The sequence below is a fragment of the Notolabrus celidotus genome, chromosome 11, assembly GCF_009762535.1.
Source record: "Notolabrus celidotus isolate fNotCel1 chromosome 11, fNotCel1.pri, whole genome shotgun sequence".
NCBI classification, from domain to species: Eukaryota; Metazoa; Chordata; class Actinopteri; order Labriformes; family Labridae; genus Notolabrus; species Notolabrus celidotus.
In genome coordinates this window covers 22,071,425-22,098,663 of record NC_048282.1, presented here as the reverse complement: position 1 = coordinate 22,098,663, position 27,239 = coordinate 22,071,425, and the positions used below count along the sequence as shown (strand labels likewise).

Here is a 27,239-nt window from a genome sequence, read left to right as displayed (position 1 = left end):
AAACACACATGAAGATGGATCAGACATGTACATTCGACTGACTGCATCGTAGTTGCATTCAGTTTCAAGAAGCAAAGTCAACATGCCCTGAATCTGTGTCTGATATTCATCTAAATGTATGCATTGCTGTATTTGTATAGGAAAGCTGGCTGTGAATGGTGCGAACACAAACCACACTGAGACTTGTCTACAAAAAATACTGAGATGGACATTTTCTTGCAAAATCAGTTTGCATTTCCTTATGTGTAACCTTCAATTTCGAGCACACCAAAAGAAAACTGAAATGTCTTGCAGCTTTATGCATCATATCTTTCAGACTGCTTTGAATAATTGGATGGCCGCCTCTGTGAAGCTCAGTTTAAAGAAAGGAAAAAAAAGGTATATTTTGAGTTTTTAGATGAATGGAGTTTTTTTCATTATAAGGTTCAAAAATAGTTTTAAAAACGACAACAGGAATACCATAAGGCCGGGGATATATAGTGAGGCAAGATCATTTTGTATAGATTTATAGACGAATATTATTACATATTTCCAGATGAATATTTCAGTGCCAAGAAATGGAGCAAAAGTAAATTCAGCTGCTTTAAAGTAGTGTGCATATCTTCAAAGTAAAACTATAACTAGATCGGCTTACGCATGTCATGAAGAAACATAAGAAGAAAAGGAAAAATACGCAATAACACAGCGCAGTCTGTTGTGAGTGTGCCAATTAGGTGTGCTGTTGTGTGCTGCTGTTTCAGAGGATGACACTAGATCAGTAAACAGTTGGACAGCAGAAACAGTCACTTCCAGACGGGAAAGTCACAACAAACCCCTAAAGAGTTGAAAGCCTGGCCTTTCACAGCTCTAAAGCCCAGCAAGCTGGGGAAGATATACCAAAGACAAACACAGGCAGGGACAAATGGTGAGGCATGCTCCTCCAGCACCGCAGTAAAGAAAACAGGCAGGTAGGAAACGCAGGTATTGTTCAATAGGTCACAAATAAACTGGTTAGCTGTGAGGAGTAAAATCCTCTACAAGAAAAGGTTTTAGATGGCATTTCATAAGACACACACACTCATACACACACACTAACAGATGCACTCCATCTGTCAAATGCTCTGACATCTGTTGCACACACAAACATAAAAAAAGACATCTTGCACGTTTTGCTCTGAGTCATCAAAGTGTCTGCATTAAAAGCTTTCCAGTGCCCTTTTTGAAACACGATTTTGCTCAAGCTTCGAAGTTTAGCGTTATGTGTCTTCATAAGGAAAAGCAGGATTGATGTTTGGTGTCTGAGACTGAAGGTAGAGTTTTCTCGAGATCAGAGCGCAAGTGAGGGACTGCTGTCAAGTTGCTGCCACGCCTCCTTTGTTGTTTTCACTATTTTGTCGTTTTGTCGTTACATCTATTAAATATGGTCTTGTATGAATGGATAGCCTGCTCTGGTGTGCCCCCCGAAGCACACCCATTCGGACCGGTCCGCTGCAACCCTGCCAGCTTCCTCTGGACGCTTACCTGCACCCACGGATTGCTGTCTTCGCGTAGGACACCGACACACCGACACCCCGACGGTGTCCGCCTGCTGGCTGGCTAGCCTGCTGCTGCATCGTGTTCCAAATTATTATGCAAGTTGCATTTTTATGAATATTTTAAAAACTATGATAAAAGTTGTTTTCTAATTTGTTAAGAAGTCAGATAGTGAATATATTTATTCAACTGTGTGGTGAAAATTATGCTTTTCAAAGTACGTTGGCAGTATTTATAAATAAGTGCAGAATCTGCAGAAAAGAGTGTGCCAAATATTATGCAAGAGCATATAACTTGTAAAAATTAAAAACTAGACACCATTTTTAATGTTCTATTGATTGAAAATAATAAGACTTATAACAACTGTATTCAAGCTTCAACAAACACAACAGTTTTCTTTACATTTGTATATAAAATAAAACTGTTAATGTCTTTGAAACATTTGAGAAATGTCCAATAGAACCTCCATTTCTTTCAGCGAGGGTCAGTGGTCACTGGTAAACAGATTTCCCCGTCTCCAGCGAAGCTACAACCAGCACGCTCCACCCCTCTGCCTCCCCCGCGCTGGACTTCACCATAATCACCTGGATCATCCACTGCTGGATTACGTCTCTGCCTATCTCACATCATGTTTAATTTAATCTGTTCCTTTGGATTGGGCTGTGTTCGACCCTCACGAGCGCAACTCTGCCGCTCCGTTACTCGGTAGCGGAGATGTTGCATCTCCGGACCCTCTCAAGGACCCCTCCACCTCAGCTTGCATCCCACCAATACATTCTCAAACGACCAAGATACATCTACCGAGGCTCTGGATGGAACTTTCAGTACACTCAGCACAACAGTAATGGTCAAATTCCACCAGATCCGTGTCCGGTCCGTCTCCGGTCCAACACGGCACCGGATCTGATCTAGGTTGCATATTTTGGACTCAGATTGCATCCAACCATTAGAGGTGTGAAAAAATATTGATACAGCAATATATCGCGATACTTTGACCTCCATATATATATTGAGTAGTACACATCGTTGTAGGAAATGTTCGGTTTCTTGGAAATTTCTCGCATGGAATAGCCTTCATTTCTAAGAACAAGAATAGACTGTCGAGTTTCATATGAAAGTTCTCTTTTTCTGGCCATTTTGAGAGTATAATCGAACCCACAAATGTGAAGCTCCAGATACTCAACTAGCTCAGAGAAAGGCCAGTTTTACAGCTTCTCTAACCAGCAAAACCGTTTTCAGCTGTGCTAACGTAACTGCACAAGGGTTTTCAAGGTGTTTCTAATCATCCATTAGCTTTCTAACGCGATTAGCAAACACAATGTACCATTAGAACACTGGAGCGATGGTTGCTGGAAATGAGCCTCTATACACCTTTGTAGAAATTCCATTAAAAACCAGACGTTTGCAGCTAGAATAGTCATTTACCACATTAACAATGTATAGTGTATTTCTGATTAATTTAATGTTATCTTCATTGAAAAAAAAAGTGCTTTTCTTTCAAAAATAAGGACATTTCTAAGTGACCCCAAACTTTTGAACGGTAGTGTATATCACATCATATCGCATTGTTTCGTATTGTACTCTATAATGTCCTATTGTGTCTTATTGTACCATATCGTACATTGTGTCGTATTATTTTGTACCTCATTGCATTATATCTGTTTACTTTATCATAGCTTGGACTATAGGAGATGGCTAGGTTGGCTTGTTCCCACCTTTTGAAAGGCTGACAGTTGAAAAGTTTTTGATTTCCAGAAAATTTTGTACTCATGATCCTTCTAAAAAAACCCAACAAATTATACCTCCAGGGCCACCAATAGGTTGACATTTATGTGCCATTTTTCAAAATGTTATTCTTAAATGAATGATCAAAGGGATAGTTAAAAAAAAAAGAAATTTGTCATTTCAACTCCACTGCCACGCAGCTCGTGTATGGGCCGGCTTCTGTCAGTGCTTTTTTTGGAAAAGCTCAGTTTTACCTGTCTCCTCTAATTCTCTGTCAGAATGCCATTTTAAGACTTGCAGAGGGGAGTGAGGGGACAGAAGGCTAAAAAGATGCTCTTCCAGATTTATCCAGCTTTGTGGTCTCTGTGAGCGTGTGACAGCATGAAATGGAGAGATAGTGTCTCAGTGTGCTTTTGTGTCTTTTGAATGATAGCTGGAAGTGATGCGGGGGAGATTATTAAAATACCTTCCTCTACATTAGTGAAAATAACACAGAGTAATAGAAGTTAAGCAGTGAATGACTTTTCCAATTATTGTAGTGTGAAAGAAGTCTGGTCTTTAATAGTGCTGGCTTATGGCAAATTAGAGGTGCTATTCTCCCTGGAGGTAACAATGGAACGATTCGCCCTCCTCGCTCCCTTCTTCCAGCGAGGGAGAATGAAAATAAGGCAGACATTATAGCAGCAGACAAAGAGCAGCCGCGCCCCTTAGCTTAGCTTAAGCCTGGCAGGGTTAGAGTGGTACGGCTGCTGTCTCACTCAAACCCCTCTCTCTTTCTCTGTCCCTTTTTTTATTTAACAGATTGATTAAAATGGGAAATCAGGATTGTGATGGATGAGTGAATGACTTCTCTTGTCACTCCCCAAGGCTCTGACAAGGACAATATCAAGGAGCCCCGGTTACTTCCCTTTTCCTTCTTTATCCCTTCATCCCCAGGAAACCCAATCTGGGTAATTAGAGTAAAGAGTGTTGGAGACATGTAGGCGAGAGGGTGACAGTAGCACAAAATCTGCTGCTATTGCACTTTCTCCCTTCCACTTACAACCCCCTCCAACTCCAAAACATGCTCGCAGACACTTTTCCACTGTCCACCTTTCATAGACTACTTTCTACCTCTTCTCCCACTCCCTTCTTTCTTTTCGTCTCCTCATTTTCTAAAGCCATCAGGCAGCAGTGAAGAGGAGAAATGCAGACTAGAGGAAAAATGGAGGGAAAAAAGTGAGGGTAAGGAAGGAGGAAATGAAAGTGGCTGTGAATTGACTGCATCAGCACAACTCTGCAGCAGAGCGTGAGCCCTTCTGGCAGGAAACCTGGAAACACAAAGTTCAGAGAAGTTGCCAGGACTTGTCTGATTGGACATCAGTTTGGCAGGATGGATCTTGATTGTGAGAGAGAGGATAGAGTTTCCCCCCCCTTGACTAGACGTGTGACCTTTGGCCAGCTGGAATAATTTTTTCTCACATTGTCTTTTCAGTCTAGCCAGAGCAACATCCAGTTACATAATTGCACAGACAAATTTGTGGACACAGCTGAAAGGCTGTGTGGAAGAAAAAGAAACCTTTTCTCCCAGCCTTTATGGGCAAACACTTCGGAGGTATCATGAGGTAAACAGATGTCTGAGGATCCAGATGTGAATAGAAAGGCAAAGGAGGAAAGGTTTTCAGGTAGAGGCAGGAGCAGTCTGCACGTTTGATGTTGACTGGCAGCCTTACAAAATGGGCAGCTCCCTGCCAAGGCTGCCTCTGCCAAGCACAGAAAGAAACTGAAGAGGGGCTGGACCTTGCCATGCTGCTGCTGGGTGTTTTGAGAAGTTGCACATTCACAACAAAAAGACACACTCGCTTGTTTGTTCACACACACAAACACACACATATGCAGTCGCACTGCAGCCCTCTAAGAGTGTGTCAGAATGTTTCCCAGGATGTTTCTGGCTCCCGCTAACCAAGCAAGGGATTCTGTTTGGCAAACTCCACCTCTGCAAGAGTCCAGCTGTCATCTTGACAAATGAACCTGGGAAGAGTGAGGAGGTGTGTGTGTGTGTGTGTGTGTGTGTATGTTTGTGCAGCCATGCATCTGTGTCTGTGGATTCACGCCTGTGGATTTTTTTCTTGTCTTTTTCTCCTGAAGCATAAGCACGTGTATCATAAGGATGGCTCACAGATGGTTGATGTACATGTGCTGTTTGCTTTTGCAAAAGCAGCTGGCCTGTCAGTCCTTGATTGATACAGATCAGTAATGAATCATCAGAGCCAGCAGAGGTCAGATTCTCTGAGCCATCTCTCTATTCCTGCAGGTCCTTGTGAAAACAATGGTGCAAAGTAACTGCCTGGGCACATGGAATGATGCTGAGACCACTGTCTGCATCAACACTAGAACAAATGACCTTATGTAAAGAAGTGTTTTGCACAGCCTCAGATGAACCATAACGACCAACCCCTGTATGCTGCCATGCCTGGCACCGTCCAAAGAGCTATGCATCACTCTGGTTTTATGAACAATGTGGGATGTTAAAGCTTTTATAGAGCGTTAGGAGGAAATGTTCTTTTCTACTGAAAAATGAGCAGCAAATAAAAATGTGTTAAGCAGCATCAGGGAGTATTGAGCCGAAACGCTCAGGAGCCAGAAGCAATGAGAAACCTGAAAAGTTGAAGGACTGGTTATAAAATTCCAGCCATTTTTTTCAATTTTTAAAACTGGTGCTAAACTGGTTTATTTTAGGAGCAGTTTCATCGTGGGATGCGGTGAACTGTTTCATTGCACAGTGACAAATTTTACAACATACAGACACAGTGGTGATGCCTGCTTGCTCATACTAGATCTTTATGTATTTGTTTTACCCCCCTTGTGTGTATGTGTGTGTTTATGTGGGTTTTACTAGCAAACACAAACACAATCACCCCTTGACAGTATCCATTGTGCTTTCAAGAATTTAGACTGCGTTCATTCATCGTAAATGTCAAAGTAAATAGTATGATTGCATTCTGTTTCAGGCCCCCTGTTTTGAGTTCCTGAAGTTTTCTCTTCAGGAATGCAAACGCTGAAGAGGAGGGAAATGGAAAAATTACAGGCACATTGAGAAGGGTCTAGTTGCAGACCTCCACTCTCAGCCGGCTTAACGGCTCCTCCAACGTGAACCGGAAGCTCCACTCTATCGTAGGACGGAAGTGACGTAAATCTAATCCTCCTTTGTGGTCTCAGCTGCCTGATAGGCTCCTCCACCTTCACCTCTTCCTCTATCGTCGGACGGAAGTCAAAGTGCACATGATAAAATGTGCCTGTCTAACGTAAAACAACGTCTTGAACGTTTAGATATTATAGCATAAGACAATTAGCTTTGGACTGTTGGAATCACTTTAATCACCATCATATAAAAAATAACTGTAACTAAATAACCATAAAATAGTTATGAAACTGACTTAAATGAACATATTTTACCTTCATGTGTTGCATATAATATTAAGTTAATCATATTGCTGTGAGTCTTTAAACCTTGAATTTATCCTACCTCTATCCCCTTTTTTTGGTTAAAACAACAATGAATGTAAACACAGAGGTTGTGTTAGGACTGTAGCGCAAATGAAACAATTGTGTCTCTCTGGAGGAAATGAAAACGGTCGAGATCATTACACCAAACGGAGGTACCCATCAATTTATGTTGTGTTGTTGATGTGCATTTTATACTTGGATTTTTCAATGTAACCCTATTGAGGAACCACATAGACTGTATCAAATGTGGACGTAGTATTCGTGACGTCACCCATCTGTTTCTGAAGAGCTGTTTGAGGCCGCCATAGCAGCCATAGTGCTGCTGTCGAGCGATTGTGACGTTAAGAGTTGGGCTTTGAGCCTCCTAGCCAACAGCTACAGTGTTCCCGCCTGTCAATCAAGTCAGCTGTGCCTCTCATTGGAAGACTCGTGATCTCAATATCTTCGAAACTGCTGCATTAGAAAAAAATTACAGTGTGTGCCGATTGAGAAATGAGCTATCCAGACTACACTCATCTTTTGTACCAGGCTGTAAACATGTTTATTTCTGTTGTAAAGATCAGCTTTTATGAATTGGTGTGTATGTGGTTTCCAGTACTTCCAGAGCCAGCCTTAAGCAGATCCTCGATGAACTGCAGTTTTTAGCACTTCCACATTCTCATATTTTCAGACCGGAGGTTGCCGCTTGGTTAACCAAGATCATCAAAATGCAGAAAAACCGAGAGGGGTCCAGCCAGCTTAATCCTGACGTCACTTCCTTCTGACGGTGGAGGGGATCTCAGAGTGGAGCCTGCAAGAGAGTCGGCTGAGAGTGGAGGTCTGCAGCTGGACTGTCTTGGGCACATTCATTTAAATTTGAATTTTATGTTATGACGAGAACCCAAAAGCATTTAATTTCTTTCAAAACCATATCCAAGGACTTTTCCCCCTTGCAATTACTCTTTTCTTTCATTTCATCTCAATGCCAATCCTTTGTGTTGAATCTGGTTTTATTCGGTTAGGTCTGCCTCCCAGGAAAACATGCAAACATTTCTGAGCAGGTGGGAGGAAAGTGTTACCTAACAGCCATGTCCGTCTTCTTCTGTCCTTCTGTCTGCCTGATCTGCTAGTCTGTCTGCATTATTTCCTCTGTATCTTCTTTTCCCTGCCAACCTGTCCGTCAATCGTCCTTTCAATTTTCCCAACCTTGTCTCCTATCACCAACAATCTCTGCCAACTTCCTCCCCCCCCCACTTTATCGCAGGTCCCCACCTCCCTGAGTCCCCTTCCGCATATCTTTCTTCCAATTTCACTGCACATTATTTTTTCATGTCTTCAGAGGAATAGAGAATCTTGGCTCTCCTTCATTCAACTGATCCGCGGGGTTGCTGAGGCCAACCTCCAGGGGGACCAGGCAGAGGCTGTTTGTTAAGCTGTTATTTATCTCCTTCATAAAGTCCTCCTCATCTCCTATTAAAGAGCCCAGAACTGTTGCCCTTGACTCACACATAACTTTTGTGTCTTTTGGTGCGATGATTTACTGTTTGATTTAACAACTGAACCCAGGAGGGCGCGCGCCTGGTGCTGCCTGATGTCATATCTGAGAGGAATGTGTTTTGGGGGGGGGGGTTTGTGAACATGTGTGTTTTATCTTAGCGTGTGTATGAATGAGTGGGTGGCTGACAGAGGTTTGTTTGTTGCTGATTTGGTTACTGTAGAGCCGTAGTGTTAGCAGCTCTGGGCTCGGGCACGCACACCATCACCTCTTGTTCCCTTGAAAAAAAATAAACATTGGCTGAGTGTGCCTGATGAACATGTTTACCAGGACTTCACGCCACTAATTTCAAAATAATGAGATATTAAACAGTGAAAATTACATTTCAGTCTCACTTCCCTGAACACAGGAGAAAACAAAAGCCAAATGATGTTGACGAATACATGAATGTAGGAACAATTAGTTTCTCATGTCAATACCAGGAGATTGTTAGAGACTCCATTTCCGGGTGCAGATAAATGTAATTACATTGATCTCCCTAATTTAATTAGAGGGAAGGAAATGAAGTTCATAAGGTATTTGTTATATGCCAAGACAAGACTACTGCCCAAAGAGAGGGGGGCTTATGAGAATAGAGTGTAGTTGAGGAGGAATAGGAATCCGAACGAGGCATGCAGAAATAGAGCTGTCACAGAATCCATAAACGTCTCCCTTTCCTATTTCATGATTGCCCTTGACCACCTTTTCACCTAAGATATTAATGTGCCCCAGGTGCTCACTTTCTCTCTTAAATACCAGAGTCTCACGCAATTCAGAAGATTATCATACTGCTTTTATGGTCATATGTTTCATTAATGATACGGCCTGTCTGAAATGACAGGGCTGAGCATGTTTCTCCATCACAAAGACTCCATTAGCGAAAAGAACAATGTAAAGCACTCTCATGTTCCACGGGTGTTTTACTCATGCTGTTATAAGTCAGGGCAGGCGAACCAGCCGTCATAAGAGGAGACTTTTTCTTATGAAATACTAAATGATCCTTCAATTTATTTAACATGCAAGGGTAGATCAAATCAAATATGAATGTACTACTGATGATTTTCCATGGGGAAATTAGCATGAATAAAAGGATGGAGGATTAGGATCTGCAGCCATGTTTTGCTGCTTTGCTTTGGTTCAGTGCTTCAAGCTCAAAGGTCAAACAGTGTCACAGAGTTACGATTTGCCTATCAAGCCAACACGTCAGGCTCCTGGAAATGTCATTAGTTTTGAAGGTATTCTGTAATAAATCATTACAGTGGTCGACAAGGCTAACTGCTTTGCAATGGCTCAATCTATCTTCAATAAGAGAAACCTGCTGCAAACTCAAATACAATGCACATCCATAAACACATGCAAAGGTCAAAAACGTATGCAACAGCAGAAATGCTGTTGCATACTTTTCAAATAAAGGTTAAGAAAAAGTCAAGAAAGCATTAACGGCAAACAAGCAGCATGTATAATGATGAACACTCAGAAACGGACAAACAAAGAAAAAACATGCAAAAGAAAAACACTGCAAATCGAGGCATGACAATGTAATGCTCAGGTCCTGAGAGGCGCTTCATGGTTAAGTAGGGTTTCATAGAGAAGGCAATGGCAAGGCTTTGTTAAAATTACCGCTTCTAAGTGTGGCCTATGTTGGCTATAGGGTTGCCAACTTTCTCACTACTAAATAAGGGACAGGTACACGGTGCCACGGTGGTGTGAGCATGATGTGTGAATTCAGCGTATAGTCATATTCTGATTCACCTGGAGATGCAGCAAGTGTGTATATTCCCTTTATCCTTACTGTATCATTATGTAACTTCATATGAATACACCCCAAATAAACCGCAATTTGGCTCTTTGCATCAAACAACAGGCAAAAGAAAAATTAAATGCAAAAGAGGAGTATGACTCACCAAATGTACTTTTTCCATGGTTACTTTTTGCTGCTCTTGACTGACTCAAGCAGTCTTTTGACCTTTTGCACAGCCAGAGAGAAGTCCTTACATGACAAGTCACAGTTTACAGATATTTGAAGTTCATTTTTGATCAGCTCTGTGCTGCATCTGTTTCTTGAGTCTGAACATTTAATGGCCATCAGAGAGAATATCCTCTCTACACTTTTTTTGCAGGACTTGGCGCATTTGCGCTGTATACAACTGATGCGTGTGAGGGGGCCTGTGATTGGATGACAGGCGGAGTGATTGGCACATGATCTGCCACTGCCATTTTATCTGATCTAGGATCTGTAGAGTGCAGTCTGCTTTATTTACAAGAGTTAGAAGTCAATATACGGGACAATTGAGGTCCGTGACAGTTGGCAACCCTAGTTAGCTACAACATTCAGCACAGCTAGCTGTACTATTAGCTGACTATGCTAGCTGTCAGCTCCAAATACAGTGTGAATTGTACAGAGCTAAATTAGACCTGCAGCTATTGTAGTTTGAACATGAGCGTTTCTCGCTGAGCTATGCCAGTTTCTCATCTTATCACAGCTAGCATGGTCAGCTAACAGTACTGCTAGCTGTGTGAATGTCATGGCTAACGTAGGCCAAGAGATCATTTTAGCATAGCAAGCTGTCCACAAGAAACAGTTTCTCAATAAAGTTGTTCAGTATTTTGTTAACGTAGAAAAACTAAGTTTTTGCAGAGGCAGATTGTCAGTGAGACACTCTGCTTTTGGGATACCAGTTCACTACCTCGTCTTCCTCAGGATTCTGTCAACAATAAAAGGCTGTATACTTTTCCTTTAAGTGTCTCACAGGACTGGAGCACTTTATTGTCATGTCCCGATTTGGAGCGTTTTTCTTCTGCAAGTGTTTTCTGTGTTTGTACATTTTTTGGATATGCATCATTTATTCATATGCAGTGTGTCTGCCGTTACTGCACATGTTTGATCTTTCTGCAGGATGTTCTTTCATTAGCAGCTGTTTCCACTGTTGGATTTGTTTTGCGCTTTTGCATGTGTTTCTGAATTTGCAGCACATTTCTCCTAATGAAGATTGTTTGGATGATTGCAGATAGATTATCCTTGTTGGCCAAAGGTATTCTAAGTACTGAATAAATTCATATTTTCTTTGATGGTGGTGTATAAGGAAAGGTAAAGGTATAATCAAACCAGTTCAAAGTGAGCTGTTTTTAAATGGCAATATGAAGTTTCAAACATTTGATCCAAAAATAGCATTTGGTGGTGACACTAGACAAAAATTCAAGGGATCACCAATTCCAATATACTTCTTCTTCTTCTCAGGACCATGATTGACAGACCAATATTTTGTGACCATACATCTTACATTCAGTGAGATATATTTCTTCTAACCAAAGCTGTGGACCAACAGAGAACCCTCCAACTCTGCTGGCTTGCAATCTGTAAAACAATGAGCCTTGTGTGGCTAAAAAAAGATGAGAACTAAAAAAGCAAACCGTGGGTGGGAAACTGATCTGCAGTGTCTCCAAACAAGGGTTGCTTGTGCTGGAATAAAATTCACAGCTGGGGTTTGGAGAGAAAATACCCCATGAATTCTTCAGGAGGTGAAATAAAACAAAAAAGTGGAGAGTTAAGAACCAGGCAGGATTTGTTACGGAGCAAATCAAAGAGCAAATGAAATGCTGACCTGACTGTTTGCGCTCTTTCCCCTGAGTCGACACAGGTCTCCACTTACTTTTCTCCCTCTTCAAACTCTAAAGGAGGTCCACCCCTATCTGAAAGGAGTTTATTGTTTCTATTTTTTCCCCTGACTTGATAGTTTTTGTAGCGTGTGTATGCACTGTGTTGAAGTTATGTGCCTGCCAAGAAAAGGACCTTTGCGGTGAATGAAAACATTGAAAAAATACAATACAAAACATATCCCTGAACAAAATATGCTTAAATATATATACAGGAATGCACATCCTGTACAGTTCATGTTTGATAAACTTACTGTAGCTGCACTTTTCAGTATTTCCACAGCCTGAATTTATTTCTGCGTGAAGATGAGTTTACTTTCATAAAGGGTTCCATATGGGCAGTGAGGAGGTTTCTAAGTGACCGAGCTCTGTATCTGACTTTGATCCTTAAATACTGGCACCCCTGTGTTTCACCATACCGGGTTTACCTGGCGGACTAGGTTTAAAAATAAAAAACAAGAAGAAGACCTGTTATCTGGTTTTGCTGTTTCTTCTCTTTGTTCAGGGATAAAGCAGAAATGCGACCAAACAAAACTCTGAACAATGAGCATATACAAAGGCAACAACACGGCACATGCGCTTTACTGATCCTTTGTTTGCTGCTTGTGTATGACAAGTAATGTCTCTCTGTGCCTGTGTATGCATGCGTATGTTTGTTTGTGATTGAGTGAGTGTGCTTATAAGCATATGTCTCAGCAGGAGGGGGGGAGATGAAGCGGCAGGTTGGAGCGGTGCAGTGCTGGTGTTGGCCGGGTGGTGGGGTGGCAGATGCCAGAAGGCTTCATTAGACTTGAGGGAAGAGGCCGTGAACAGCAGTTCTCTGGGAAGTCTGTCAGACCTAAACACAAACACAGACGTGCCTCTAATCCTGGTCGAGCTCCCTCCTTTTTCTCTCCCTCTGCTGCTTTCACTTGTTCTCAATCATTCCCAAAATGTCTTCGCCTCGGCTGCAATTCTCCAGTGCAATAAGCTCCAGCTCCAGCACACTTGTACAGTTTGTCGCTTTTTGTTCCTCCTATTCTTTCAGATTTTTTTTTGTGCCTCATTTGTCTGTATTTCTGCTGTTTTTGTTGTTGCCGTGTCTGTCAGTGAAGCGGAGCAGTCATTAATCACTGGTAAACGTACGCAGAGGAGAGAGCAGACACCTCGAGGGGGGGTTTCTCTCATTCTGCTCGGAAAACGCTTTTCTCAACATGCTCCACGGAGAGAGACGCAGGAACTGGAGCACAGGTGCTGCAGCGAGTACAATAAACACAACCAGATGCAGTGCAGCAACACACATCAACCACATTCAAATGACAGCGTTAAACATTTAGGCCCCTTTTTATTACAGATTTTCTGAAGCTACTACCAGAATATAAACAAATTAGAGGTTTGAATGACTTGTCGGTAAAAGTGCTGGATATCAAATAAACCTCTTTCCTTTCATATCAGTCAGTAAAGCGCTTTAGACAAGTACCCATTTATTTGGCTTATGGCTCATGCAGCTGCTGTTTTCCTCTATGGTATTTTTGTCAATATAATGGCATGTGGTTATTAAGAAATGCATCCACACTGTATCGGAATATCTGGCTGATTTGTTTCAAGGACAGCCGGCAGACAGAAAAAAAAATCTCTCCCAGAGAAATATTATCCAATAAAGCAAAAGTTAAGGTGAAATTGCACTCATTTTCACATCCCTTACTCCACCTCTCAATATAAATGTCCTCTATCCTAAAATAACGTCTGTTAGGCAAACACTTAAATGTAACTGAGAGCAGAAGAGGTTTAGGAGTGATTCAATGACAGTTTTAGGAAGAGAGAGGCTGGAAAAAGAGAGAGAGGATTAAAGACAATGACAGGAGTGATGCAATGGGTGAAGAATTAAAAGAAAAGTGCTGGCAGGAAAAGACTAATCTTGAGAGGAATAACTTTTGTACGCACTCGAGGGGTGAGCGAAACCACACATTTTGGTTTCAATCCGATACCGAGTAATACAGGGCCAGAATCGCCGATATCGATACCGATACTGACACTTTCTATTATCAAAAGTATCAGATTCAGAATCAGAATCAGAAATACTGAGTTGTTACAGAATGCTCTTATATACAGTATGAAAAAGTCAAAATCCGAAAAAATCCGAAAGAAATAATATAAATTGGATTAATAATAAGTATATACAGAAACGCAAAATGTACTAATGTACTTTGATGTATTACATGCGTGTTAAAACACAGGGCAGTTTTCAAAGGCAAACAACAAATACTCTGCCTGAAGCATGTCCCTCCTCCTCCCTTCTTTTCTCTTGAAACTCAGAGTTCTCTTTGACGTGGATTTTTATATGTTTTAACAAATTGGCGATGTTACCACAGAAGCGAACAGCCTTCCTACACATGTCGCAGTTCACTGCATTTTCAGAGACAGCTGTAAAATAGCTTCAAAAGATGCTCCTCTTACTTTCAGCCATCACGGCATGCAATGCATGTCTGATTGGGACTGTTAGCCAGGGTGCACGCTGTGGCGTGCTACGCGATGCATGATGCGTTTGTTGGTTGTATGAACACACAGGACAGCAGCAGTGAAGACGCAAAGACGCGGAACGTTGTTTGCACAGACAGCCCTACTCTTTGATGAAATGGATAAAACCTAGAAGAGAGAAACTGAAACTGGTATCGATCATATTGAGAAGAATAGATCTTAAAAAATTAGGTGTAGTATCGATATTTTGGGATCGATCCGCCCATCCATAACACACGGTTGGTCCACTGTGAGAAGAAAGCTGGCTATCAATGCTAAAAGTCACAATGTGCGTTTGGTAGTTGAAAAGGAATGGCGTTACATTTTTGGAAGTATTTTTATTTACCGTCTTGTTTATAGCTAAGTTAGAAATCGGAAGCATTTCCATAACTATCTATTGAATTTGCAGCTACAACTAGCCTAGCTTAACATAAAAATGTCACAAAAACCACAGCTAGGGTAAGTCAACATTTCATGAAATTTAACTACCAGAATCTTCCTGACATTTTACATTCTGTTTGTCCTGTGAGGCCATCTTAACAGATTTTTGGAGTTCTAATGCTAAGCTAGGCTACTCATGTGTGACTGCCTCTTTAAATTTAGTGGACGCATGCAGTATAACATGTGCGTCAGTCTTCACATCTTATTCTTGATATCAAATCAAATTAATATACCAATGAAACTGTAGTTACATTTTTCTCTTGAGTACTCCAGTTTTTTTTGTTTTTTTTTACCAGTTTTCATTCTGACTGACTTTATGTAGTCCTCATTGACACTGGCAAAACTCTTCCTTCTCCGTCTTTGTAATTTCCAACAAGAGTCAGCAGTGCAATGAAGAAGGCATTTCACTGGACAAACATTTATGCATAGCCCCAACGGCTCACCGGCTAAACTGTTGTTTCATCAGAGTTTTGTTCATTTTGCTGACGGCTGTTCTAATAGGGGGTTAAGGGAGTTGGGTGGTGTTGGCGGGGGCGGTTACGTTGAGTCTTTATTTACCCGAGCAGAAGAAATCGATGGCTCTCTGCCGTAGGAGAAGTGTGTGGATCAATGGAAGGTTTCAAAAAGCCTCTGTGAAAAATCAATGTCCCTTACATGCTATTGATGGCTGCTTGGCTGTGGAAGAAAGAAAACGGCAAAGAACACCTGTTTATCCTGAAAAATCACTCCCCTCTACTCTTTGTTTTAGTCTTTCTGGATCACTTCATCCCTGTGTTTCCTCCAGAACAGGCTTGTATTTATGTTTCCTCTCTGTGGCTCTCTTTTCCAGATTGATTTTTAGTCTTTTGTTGAACATTATGCACCACTCATATCCATCCATTGTTAGAAGGGCTGGGTGAAATGAGTCACATTAACTGTTGAATAAACTTACATCACTTCATTAAATTGTAGCCTACTTGTTTGAGTAGTTTTAAGGCAGCATACTCTTTATTCCTACTCAAATTAATTACTACTGGTTACACTCATACTTTCATCCATTTAATGTTATATGCTTTAATGTTTTTTTATGTTAAGAGGCTGTAGGTCTGCTTATCTGCAGTCTGTGAGCTCTCTGTATTCCTCAAGCACAGCCAGGCTTGCTTATAGCTCAGTTCATAGAAGAAGAATGGCTGTAGGTACAGTGGAAGATCTGGGACATTTCAATGAGATCTTGCTGTATATGATTAGGTTTGTATTAAACTCACCTGGGGAAAGTACACTATGCTCATTTTTTCTTGTCCCAGTGTTTGAGAATGGTTTACAAAACACACTAGCAGCTTATAGAGCAGATTGACAGAAGCTTAGGTTGACCTGAGCTCCACACTCACAGAACTTACAGAGAGCAGTACGCTGTATGCTGTGTTTATGCTAATGCTACTTACATAAACATGCATCATCACTATTATTTCTTCTGTTTTCTGGCATAATGTAAATGAATTAGAGTGGTAAATGTCGTTATGACTGCATGAACTATTCAACCAATTATGACTGCATGAACTATTCAACCAATTAAACTCTACATTTATGTGCAGATCATAACATCTCGAGAATAAAGCTAATAAAGCTAGTGGTAGGTTTAAATTGATCAGATTAATTTGTCTTAATCAGATAAGTATAAGAAGAACCCTTTTTCTTTTTTAATTCAATGTGTATGCTAGTTTTTACTACTGTTTTTACTAGGGTTGCAAAATTCAGGGATTTAACAGGAATTTATGGGAATACACAGGAATAAACCAGGAATTTACTACATTGAAGGTTGGCTCTTAATAGGGAACTTAAATATAGTTGGGGAAATATATTTTAGCATAATCCTGACTAAAACAACCAGATTTCATGGAAGTACAGTTGAATATCTATTCTATTCCTCAATCACATGCACATAGCATCACTGCTTACTGCAGGGCTATTGAGACCACATCCCCTACATGCACTGTGCATGCCTCCATCACATGCACACATGATTTCTAGACTCCTCGACCACACTTTTGAGCCCAGATCACAAGACTATTGAAGCCACACATTTGAGCCTGTGAACCACACAAAGTGGAGTCAGTTTTGATGATATCATGTGGTAATACATTTAACAAAGTTGATGTATGGTACTAATGTTTAATTTACAATTATCAAATTTAATTGTATTATTTTGGATGGATGTCTGCTTATAACAAAACAAATATTTATGCTTGGATATGATACCTTTCCATTAAATTACCCTCAATTCCCAGTTAATTCCCATAAATTCTCATGGAAAATGTCCAATTTGGAATATTTCCAAAATTCCCCAGCTTAACTTCCCATGGAAATTTACCGGAAATGTTCCACCCCTTTGCAACCCTAGTTTTTACTAGCTGTGTTTTTTGTTGCTACAACTGTGGTTGTAAGACAGCACTGCTGTCAATTGACTGAGCTGACCAAAAAAGAGAAGAAACTAGTGTTGCAAACAACAGGCTACATTCAGTACAACTCGGTGAAAGTACAGGTTGATAGGGTTTTATATTAAGCCACAGAGTTACAGGACTTGCAGTCCTTCTTGAAGTACAGTGGAAGAGTCTGAAGTGCCGGAGCAATTATTTCCGCGGTGCTATTAATAAGGAGCAGTCAATAACATCTCACTGAGCTCTGACACTGTCTTGGCTTCAGAGAACAACAGGAAGACAGTCCTGCCACGAATTAACCTAAGCAGTCATCATTTCCCTCGAGCCATGTCAGACTGTAAGCTCCAGAGGCCAGTCACTGGGGCTTCTGTCCTGACACCTGCCTGATCGTGGGGCGACCTGATCAAAGTGACAGAGCTGCAGACCTGTGGAGATGCAGGTGAGGGCTGCTGTCACCCAGCCTGTCCAACTGATGGCAACTTGGTCAGCGTGGGGAGAAAAGCGGAGGGATGGTAGGGAAGACCGCTGCCTACATGTCACTCAGCACTGTGCTGGATGACAGAACAGCCCATTAGGAAAGGGACTGACTTCACAGGCCATTAGGGGAGGCATCACACAGCCACAGCACACAGAGCACTGAGTAATGGCACAGTTGGAGAGACACAGGGAGGGAGATGAGAGAACAAGAGAGTGCAGGCTCTGTTTTGGAACATGTTCCATAGAGGACTCGATTGTGATTAAATGTGATTAACATATCAAATGTCAGACGGAGGAAAATGTAATTTCTGCCTTCTTTTTTACTTTAAAGTGTTGGATCTTTGTTTTCTTTGAGTGAGCACAACACTGAGCAAAATTACACACACTCACACAAGCCTGAATTCTCAACAGAGTACACAAGCAGTTATAAAAGTGTCCTAAACATATTAACAATAAGTATTCCAAAATGATCCCCATGCCATCCAGCCCCAAGAGCTGTTGCCTTGTTAAAAATCTGGAGTTCTCAGTATGGCCCGGCCTGCCCTCCAGTCATCATTAAAGAGAAAGACGGGAGCTGGAGAGCTCAACAGAGGCATCAACACGCATCACTTCTCCTCCGCTCTGAACGCTCCACTCTCAGCAATCCACCAGCCCCTGACGGACTTATTTACTGCACAAAGTGGATTGTGTTTGGCTACACACTATACTCCCAAATGTTCGTGTGTCTCTCTGTCTCTCGCTCTCTCTCTCTCTCTCTCTCTGCCCTGCCTCTGTCTCTCCCTCTCTGGGTTTGGACCAGCTCATGGATGCAGAAGAACTGTCTGGACGGTTTGTGGTTGCTGTAGCAGCACTGAAGGGCTCAGCAGGCTCAGATAAGAGAGCCACACAGAGCCCAGCTGATGGGACACACTCCAACTGTAGAAGCACTTCAACTCCGAAACAAAGACTTACAAACTCTCTACTCTCTGGCTTGATGTTTTTGTTTCACTATTTGAAAAAAATATTTTTTCCTTCAAGCAACTCTGCAGGATTTACCCGGGAGACCGGATGAAGCCTTGTTTTAAAAAAACAACAACAATGAAGACTTTCAAAAGAGAAAAAAAAATGCTTCTTTTGCACAATTTAAGAACAAAAGGAGATAAAGTGTGAGAGTTTTGTAAACAGCCAGGAAAAAAAGATGGTTAGATATTCATGATAACGAGAAAGTGGGAGTAGGGAATGTAGCAGCGGTCTTTTGGAATGATGTTTTTTTGATGAATTACAGTGCTCACGACAGGCTTGGAGTCCAGAGCTTTGCTTTGAGGGAGGCACAGTGAGCATTCTGCTGTGACAGAATCTCTGAATTTTAAAAACTGTGCAGCTCCAGCTTTTACACAACACCACGTTTACACAACATTTTATTTATTCATAGTGTGGGTTTTTTTTTCTCTCTCTCTCTGACTGACTTGTACAGGCCCGACCTCAAACCCCCACCGTGCTGTGTTTATATTCTGTACTTATTAAAACTAGCAGTTTCGCAAAAATGAAATTTGATGGGAGTCAGTTTCTGTTGCACTTTCTAATCTTGAATGCTAAATAAGAGGAGAGTTTCTGAATAATGATTAGGCTTCAGCAGCTGAGGTGCTACTTAATATGGATGCAGATGACTTTTCTCAGTATTATCTCTGATTTAGTAAGTTGAAACCATCATGTCCTTAGTGAGGTAAAGGGGATGGCCCTCTGTTCTGCTGATTTTGGCTTCTACAGCAGCTTTTTATTCTTATTTCTCATATCCCTCTGGAGGCCCAGTATTATAGCCTCAGTAAAGATTGTGTGACAAATTGTATTATTATAAAGGAGGTATAGAGATAGTTTTGAACTTCAGGCAACCTTTCTGAAGTAGCCTGATAAAGGAAAGAAAGGTTGCATGAAAGAGCTGAAATAATCATTTGTTTCACTGAGCGCCCAATGGACCTCACACTGTGGGAGAGTTCAGCTGCTTAGCTGTTGTGGAGCTCGCTCTGTGTCTGAAGGGAAAACTTCTCAGGGCGGTTTAAGTACCTAAAGATTTTGTGGCTATAATTACATCAGGGAAACACAACATAATTATCTGTGAGGACGTGGAGAACAAACCAAATATGCTAATGTATGTCTTTCTTTCATCACTGTCCATCACGAACCCACAATCAGCGTTTGCAGTGAAGGACCCTTGAGGAATCCCAGCTGTTAATTCAGGAGGAGAAGAAATCAGAAATTGGCAACTTCAAATGCGTCGCTTACGCTGACGAGCATCTGCGGGAACGGTCCTCGAGAATTCTCCGCCACGTTTATCGGTGGGATCACCCAGTCCCTCTTCTGTCTGTGGAGAACCTTGGAGCTATTCAGGGGGGATCCTGAGAACTTGATGACTGGAGGGGGAGCTTGGAATGCGTCCTTCTTCTCTTTTCTCTCTGCGACTTTCCCCTCTTCGCTGGTGACCTTCAAGAAAACACAAGGCTTTATTTAGCAGGCGGAGAGTCACTGATGTGATGTAAAGTCATATTCTCCTCAAAACAGAAGTTCAGAGGACAACAGTAACATTTAAATATTGTGAACCAGGTTTGACTCATGTTGAAAAGTTCATATTTGAGTAAAATGAGATGATGTTAGAGAATTAGGGCTTTTGGACAGTGAGCTGCCATGGCTGCAGCTTTTCTTCTTTTGTGCTGTGGATCAGGAAAAACGGGTACTAGTGGAAATGACTCTATACCTTCATTTTTCATGGTGTGATTTTTTCTATGGTTGTTACATTCAACGTTGCCTTGGTGGTGGCTCTGAAAAAGCCTCAATGACCATCAGAAACTGTAGTATACTGTCTCATTACTTTCTGAGAGTGTAACTCTGGTGAGAAGAGTGTGTGAGGCAGTTTTAACAAAGACAGGCTGCAGTACTAACTCAATTGTTCACCGTTAGTCTTTCTCCTCCTATGTATCGATTAATAAGCTTGGCCGCCATCATTTACACACCTATTACTGCCCAAATACAGTGCTATACAAAATTACACTGTATAGTGTACCATCTAAGGAACAGCCTCTGTAGTAGGATGTGATTATGGTCTGAAATTACTGCATTATTCTTTAAACCCTGTGCTATTTTGTCCCATTTTTGCACACCGTAGTCAACTTGCTGCAGCAACTTACTCTTTCCTCCTGCTGCTGCTGCCAAGATGAAAATAATGATGTCACTGTGCTTTTGCACGGCACATTTTACTCTGAAATACTCCTAGATGGCTCAGTTAACAAGTCAAAATTGATATGCACTTTGAGGGCTAAAAATATCACCAAAGTATGAGGAGTTTGAGCTACCACCAAGAGCTAAGCATGCAGGCACAGCTAATCAGACTGACGTCGCTGAGAAACCTCATCACAAAAACTGATAGGGGACAATTTTGGAGTGTGCAAGCCACTGCAGACCTGTGGATGACATTACATTGAAGACGTTAACTACAGCGCTTGCTAGATGGATGGAAAGTGACTGAAGGCTGGTCAACAATATGGAAGACATCCTCAGGTTTGCACGCTGATGCAATTAGATGCAGCAATTATTTGATTAATACATTAAAAAGCCAAGATCATCAAGGATATGTCAGTGCATTTACAAATGAAGACACTTCTAAGAAATATTTAAACTGTTAAAATGGACTTGAAAACTGTTTTGAAATGCAAATAATTTTTTTTAACATGTTTAGAAATGTGATGTGTTGAGATTAACGATTGAAATTCAGCGATTTAAAAAATAACAAAAACATTTAATTGCTCTAATTAAAATTTAAATAAAAAAACATACATTTTTATCAAGACAGATGCTGACTAGAAAATGTGTGCACGGTGTCACTAAAAATAAGATAAGATCCTTGTGTATACTGAAGACACTACAACACAGGAGTGCCCGCCAGAGGTTTCAATCTGGCCCACTGGATGACTTATGAATTTACAGAGAAGACATCAACTGCAATTTTTCAATAAAAGTAACTGCTATTTCAAATTTTTTCTACAATCAAACGGCTGACAGCGGGCACCTGAACTGCTCTGGGAAAATATTTGCAGTTTGCATATTCCGATGGAAATTAAAAGACTTGGACCCCTGCATACAACACTGTCCAGCTAGAAAACTGTTCATGCTGGAGCAGGGGGGTCCATAAAGGTCAACTTTACCTTCTTCAGTATTATAATCTATGTGTTATTTTGCTGTAAACCTAACACTCTCTGTGTCAGGTGCATTAGAAACCTGTATGCTTGGTGTGTTTGCAGCAGGTTTCAGTGCTTAAAGAATATCATATTCAACCCCACTGTGAGACTCATCATGGGAAAAAATACAACAGCTGTTTTTGTAGAAAGATAGTTCATTAAATGTGAACATTTTCAGAATGTACTTGTACTTTTTTGCACTAAAACAAAAGGAAACATTTGGAGTTTTTGTTATTTATAGGTTATTGTTGTGATTTTAAAGGTCCGGCCTACTTGGGCTGAATGTGGCCCCTGAACTGAAATGAGTTTGACACCCCTGCTATAACAGCTTGACTACAGACAATTAGATTATAAAATATAAAGTAAATAGTGTTACATGCTCAAATGCTTTTTTTTGTTAATAATACAATTTCCCTGAGATGAAGCACTCTGCCTGCTTCCTTTATGTAACTCAGACTGTGTGGCTGTAACACTTCTCAAAGCGAAATGCTTCTTAGAAGCAGTAATAAAAGCTCTAAATTCTTAAAGGCATAAAGTTGTCTTCCTACAATAAGCCACCTAATTGACAAACACTGTGTGTTAAATGATGCTGACATCCTAAACCTTAATACATTGGTGATATCATGCATGATGCCTGAGCAGAACAGAGATGTATGAGCACAGAGATCTGAAGTCTCTGAATTACATCTGAGTCTTTATGTATAGACTGTATTGCTGCATATATGTGGAAGAGACCATAAAACACAGACTATGTCATTTACAACGGGTATAAAAAGTCTATTAACGCAGAGCATGTCTGAGGCAGGATTTACAGCTTCTCTCAGCAGACAGTGACAGCTGAGTCACAGACACAAGCTTCAATCATACAATAGTCTCCCATCATGCACTCCTCTCACACACTCCCTGCAGGCAGAGAGAAATGACCACCACAAACCTGTCTTTTTGAAAGATGCTCAAATAAGGAGCTCGAAAGAAGCCCATTTTCCATCTCCGTCATGAACATTAACTCACCCAGGAGTCAGCGGAGCTATATCAAATGCTGATGCTATCAGCCACATCACCTGTTTAAATTAATGTGAAAATACTGCAAAACGAGATTCTGCTGCATAACATATGCTTCCAGGGTGGATGTAGATATAAGTTAAAGTAATTGAAAATGGAGTAAGATAGTTTTAAATACGCCCTTCAGGGCTATTTAAAGCACTAGAGTGGAGATGATAACATATATTGCTTCTTAAGTCCAAGTACATTACAGATTGACGCCTCCATGTTGAGGTCAAATAGTGTCTGACATCTCACGGCTTTATTACAGCAGGTTTGGTGTCCTCAAGGCTTTATGCATGTGCTGTATGGAGGTGACCTTGAGGTTACATTAAACAGACAATCTGGAAAGTTGTCTGCAGTAAGTTTACCAACATATCTTGGGGTTACAAGCCGGTAAAAACATCTCAGGATTCAGTCACAAACATCACTTCTTGAGACAGTGAGTGAAACTGGTCCATAGCTGCTATGGACCAGTTTCACTCACTGTCTCAATCACTTCCCCCCTGAGCTATCCCTTTGCCCTTCTCTTGCAGTATTATTGTTTTCCTCTCCGTCTCTCCTCCCAGTCAGTGGATCCTGACAGCTTGTCTCAAAAACAGTGATTCCTTGAGCACTGGGCTGTGTTAGGCTGATGGGGAAGCAGCAGGTAAAAACAGCAGCACTGAGCTTCAGCAAGGAAACGCTCCTCAACATCAGGCCACGACAAATCCTCTCTTCATGTCTCTATTGTGAACTCTTCAGGGACAGAACAGGAGAGAATATTTTAACATTTATCTAACCAAATTATTTACACATGGTGGTCTGATGAGAGTAGTTATTTCTCTCTGGATACAGCTACACACTGAGATTAAATAGCATATTATTTGAGGATTACATCAAGATAAACCAGCACTGGATAACATGTGGACAAAAAAGGGAAAATTAGGCAAAGTAACCACAAATTGCTTCCTTTTAATAACTGCAGGAACAGGGATAAGTAGTGGATTTTTTTACACCTGCCTTAGAAATAAGGGTACTAAAGTTCAACTGCTGCTGTAATCTCCTGCTACTTTATTCCAACATTCACCCCTACCAGTTCTTGGGAAAAATGGGATTTAAATTGAATTCTCAGTTTCTGATTGGCTTATGAGGAAAAGGCCCGCCTTCGTCGTAGTCATGGAGATTTTATGGCTGAACTGAACAAAGCCTTTGGCCTCATACAGAACATTTTAAAATCCCCTACCATTGTGACTTCAATGTCAGAAACGCTAGAGCAAATCCGTCAGCCTTCTCTAACGCTGCAACGGACGAAGAAAATGCTGAGGCTCTTCAGAGCTGGGTTTAAAAAGTTCTGTATGAGGCCAAGGACTGCGTTCAGTTCAGACATATCTCCAAATCTCCATGACTACGACAAGGGCGGGCCTTTTACGCATAAGCCAATCAGAAACTGAGAATTCTAGTGCACTTCCGTTTCAATCAAGTTCTCTCACACAGACCGGTACTCTCACTCACAGAGTCTATCATGCTCGCTTACATTCACTGTCATTCTATTTTTTTTTAAATCAGGGCTTATATGCGTACTAGTTGTGTGTGTGTGAGCATAGTGGTGTGTGTGAGAGAGCATAGTGCTGTGTTTGTGTGAGAGAGTTTAGTGCTGTGTGTGAGAGAGTGTAGGGATGTGTGTGTGTCAGTGAGTATAGTGGTGTATGTATGAGAATGTAGTAGTGTGTCTGTGAGAAAGCGTAGATTCATGCCCATAAGGCCTCTCATACAAATGACATGCAGTCGAGCCAAAAGTGAAACAGACAGAGAGAAAAACAAAGTAACAAATAAAATAAAAAAATTATGTAAAATTGTTTTAACTTTCATCTTTACATTTAAATATTGTAAATGTTTAAGTATCAGATGATCCTGATTATGAGAGCTGTATATAAAATAGTTTCCAGTATTTTTTAAAGCAAACAGTTAAATTTAAATTGTATTCAAATTTCAGCTCAAGTGAGGCCGCCACAAAAACTGCTCACCCTAGCGGCTGGCTGCAGTGTAGGTCAAAAACTCTGTCTCCCCCATACATTTGAATGGGGCTGCGGTCAAACTTAATAAATACACGTAGTACGAATGTTTCTCACATCCGTATGCTGTGGTGATATGTAGTTATTATTTGACTGTTTTGTGTTCAAGGCCTCTTTTTTCTGAAAAGTTTATTTTTCGTTAGTTATTAGAGGTTAAAAAACAAGGTTTTACATCCAGTTTTACTTTGATTGACAGCTGCTGTAGAGAGAAACTCCATAAGACCTCAGGACGGTACACGGTACAAATTCCCTACAGCACAGACTCTGGCTGCAGAAAATGTACAAGATGACAGTGTTCTGGAACAGGATATTTTGGCTTCAAAACCATACAATGGGAAAAGGTGGAGCGATGCTGTCCATTATATATACAGTCTATGGTCACAATAGTCACCAATGTTACCAATTCTGAAAAATAATACATCTAAAAAAAATGTTGTTTATCAGTTATAAGGCCATCAGTCTCAGGTTTAAAGCTGGATGATGTTTGTGATAATGGACATATCTTTGACCAGTTTTTCAATAACATGCTCACACACTCCGCTGTCAATGTCTCAAAAGCGGCTGCTTTGAGGACAACATTTTAAGTTGACTATTTTGGGCTCGCCATCGGACATCACACCCTGTGACACCAAATTTCTTGGCTGCTTGGCAGTTGGTTGATATTTCTGCTGCATTGACAACAATTATCTTAAAATCTGCATCATATCTCCACTTCAGTTGATGTGAAATCTGGCCTGCTTTTGAGCCACATTGTTCTCATCATCACTGTGTTTCTCAATCTTTGTCACTACGATAGTTATGAGTGACGGCTGGCATTACCGAGGAGCAGACTACACTTGCTTTACAGATAAGTAACACCGTCCACTGTGAACATATATTGGCATTCAAAAGTCTACACCCTGAATATTAGACAACTCATTTCTCAGATGTATTTGAAGGAAATAGAAAACCTGTCCTACATTCAGGTAATTTGAACAAGTTTGTTCGAATATTTAAAAAAAACATACTTTTGCAACTTTGTAAAGTCTGAATGGAGGTATCTCTCAGACTGGACACCAAAGTAGCTTTGATATAACTGTAAATCTCTACACGAGTGTGGTCTAAAAGAGAATGGATGGTGATGGGAGACAGGGCTCAGAGGAAAAAAGAAAACAATTGGAAACCACTCACCAGAGATGATAGAGAAAACTGTTCGGTTCCATTATAGTAAAAAAAAACAAAAAACTGTGAAGGCAGAGAATGGAGAATATATGTGCAGGCTCCATCACTGTGTTCATGAACGTATATGTTTGCTTGTGTGCATGTGCGTGTGCGTGTGTGTGCGTGTGTGTGCGTGTGTGTGTGTGTGTGTGTGTGTGTGTGTGTGTGTGTGTGTGTGTGTGTGTGGAGGGGGGGTAGGTGGGAGGCTGTTCATGTCAGAGTACAAGAAAAATCTGGCCTTGTGAATTGGAGAGCATAAGAGAAAGAGGTTCAGTCACCATACATTTACATATAAAGAGGCTTCTGTTTTTAATACCTCCTCCAATATTTCATTTTCTTTTACTTCTGTGCAGTATGTAGCCAGTTGCTCCGCAGCAGTTGACATTTGAGAATAAAAATAAACAGAACACAGGAGCAGGCTGCAGCGCTTGAAGATGGGAATGGCTCCTGGCACACATTGAAAGTTGAGGGTCCTGTACCATGCAGTCTATAAAAAGTGTTTTCTCTTTGTCTCCCTCTGTTTGTTCTCGCCTGGTCAAGATCCCTCAGAGTGTTGGATTGTATATGCCATCCAAAACAATGCTTTCAAGGCTGACATTACGTGGACGCTCAGGAGAAAGGCTTTTAAGGCTGCTTTAAAAGAAATGTGTCAAAGCAAACTGCATATGCTGTGTACGTGTTTATGTGGGCGAGTGGGATTGTAGGGTGTGAGGCTGAGGTGTCCGGTTTCATTAGACTTCATGTGTGGTGCAACCCAGGGCACTCTCAGTAACTAGGGGTGCACCGAAAATTCGGCCACCAAAGTTAGCCCAAAAGGGCAATTTCGGAACAGAATGTTGTGATGACACAAACAAAAACCGGTCAGTAACCGGTCAGTATCCCTATCAGTAACAATGCAAAAAGAGAGGTGGGAACGCAAGTAGAGGATTGAGGTAGTAGAGGAGATCACAGTTTTGCATTACGTTCAAAGGAAGATAGAATTTTCTTCTCCATCTGGGCACAAGGAGAAGAAAACCTTGAG

At 41.1% G+C, this 27,239-nt stretch overlaps 1 protein-coding gene across 1 annotated transcript in view; it reads right to left on the bottom strand.

Annotated features, from left to right (window-relative positions):
- Positions 1-27,239, bottom strand: part of LOC117821268 (cadherin-4-like) — a 334,441-nt gene that overhangs the window by 72,632 nt on the left and 234,570 nt on the right. The window contains exon 6 of the mRNA XM_034695419.1: positions 19,978-20,175. Within this exon, the coding sequence (XP_034551310.1) occupies positions 19,978-20,175 (198 nt within the window). The remainder of the gene's footprint in view (positions 1-19,977; positions 20,176-27,239) is intronic.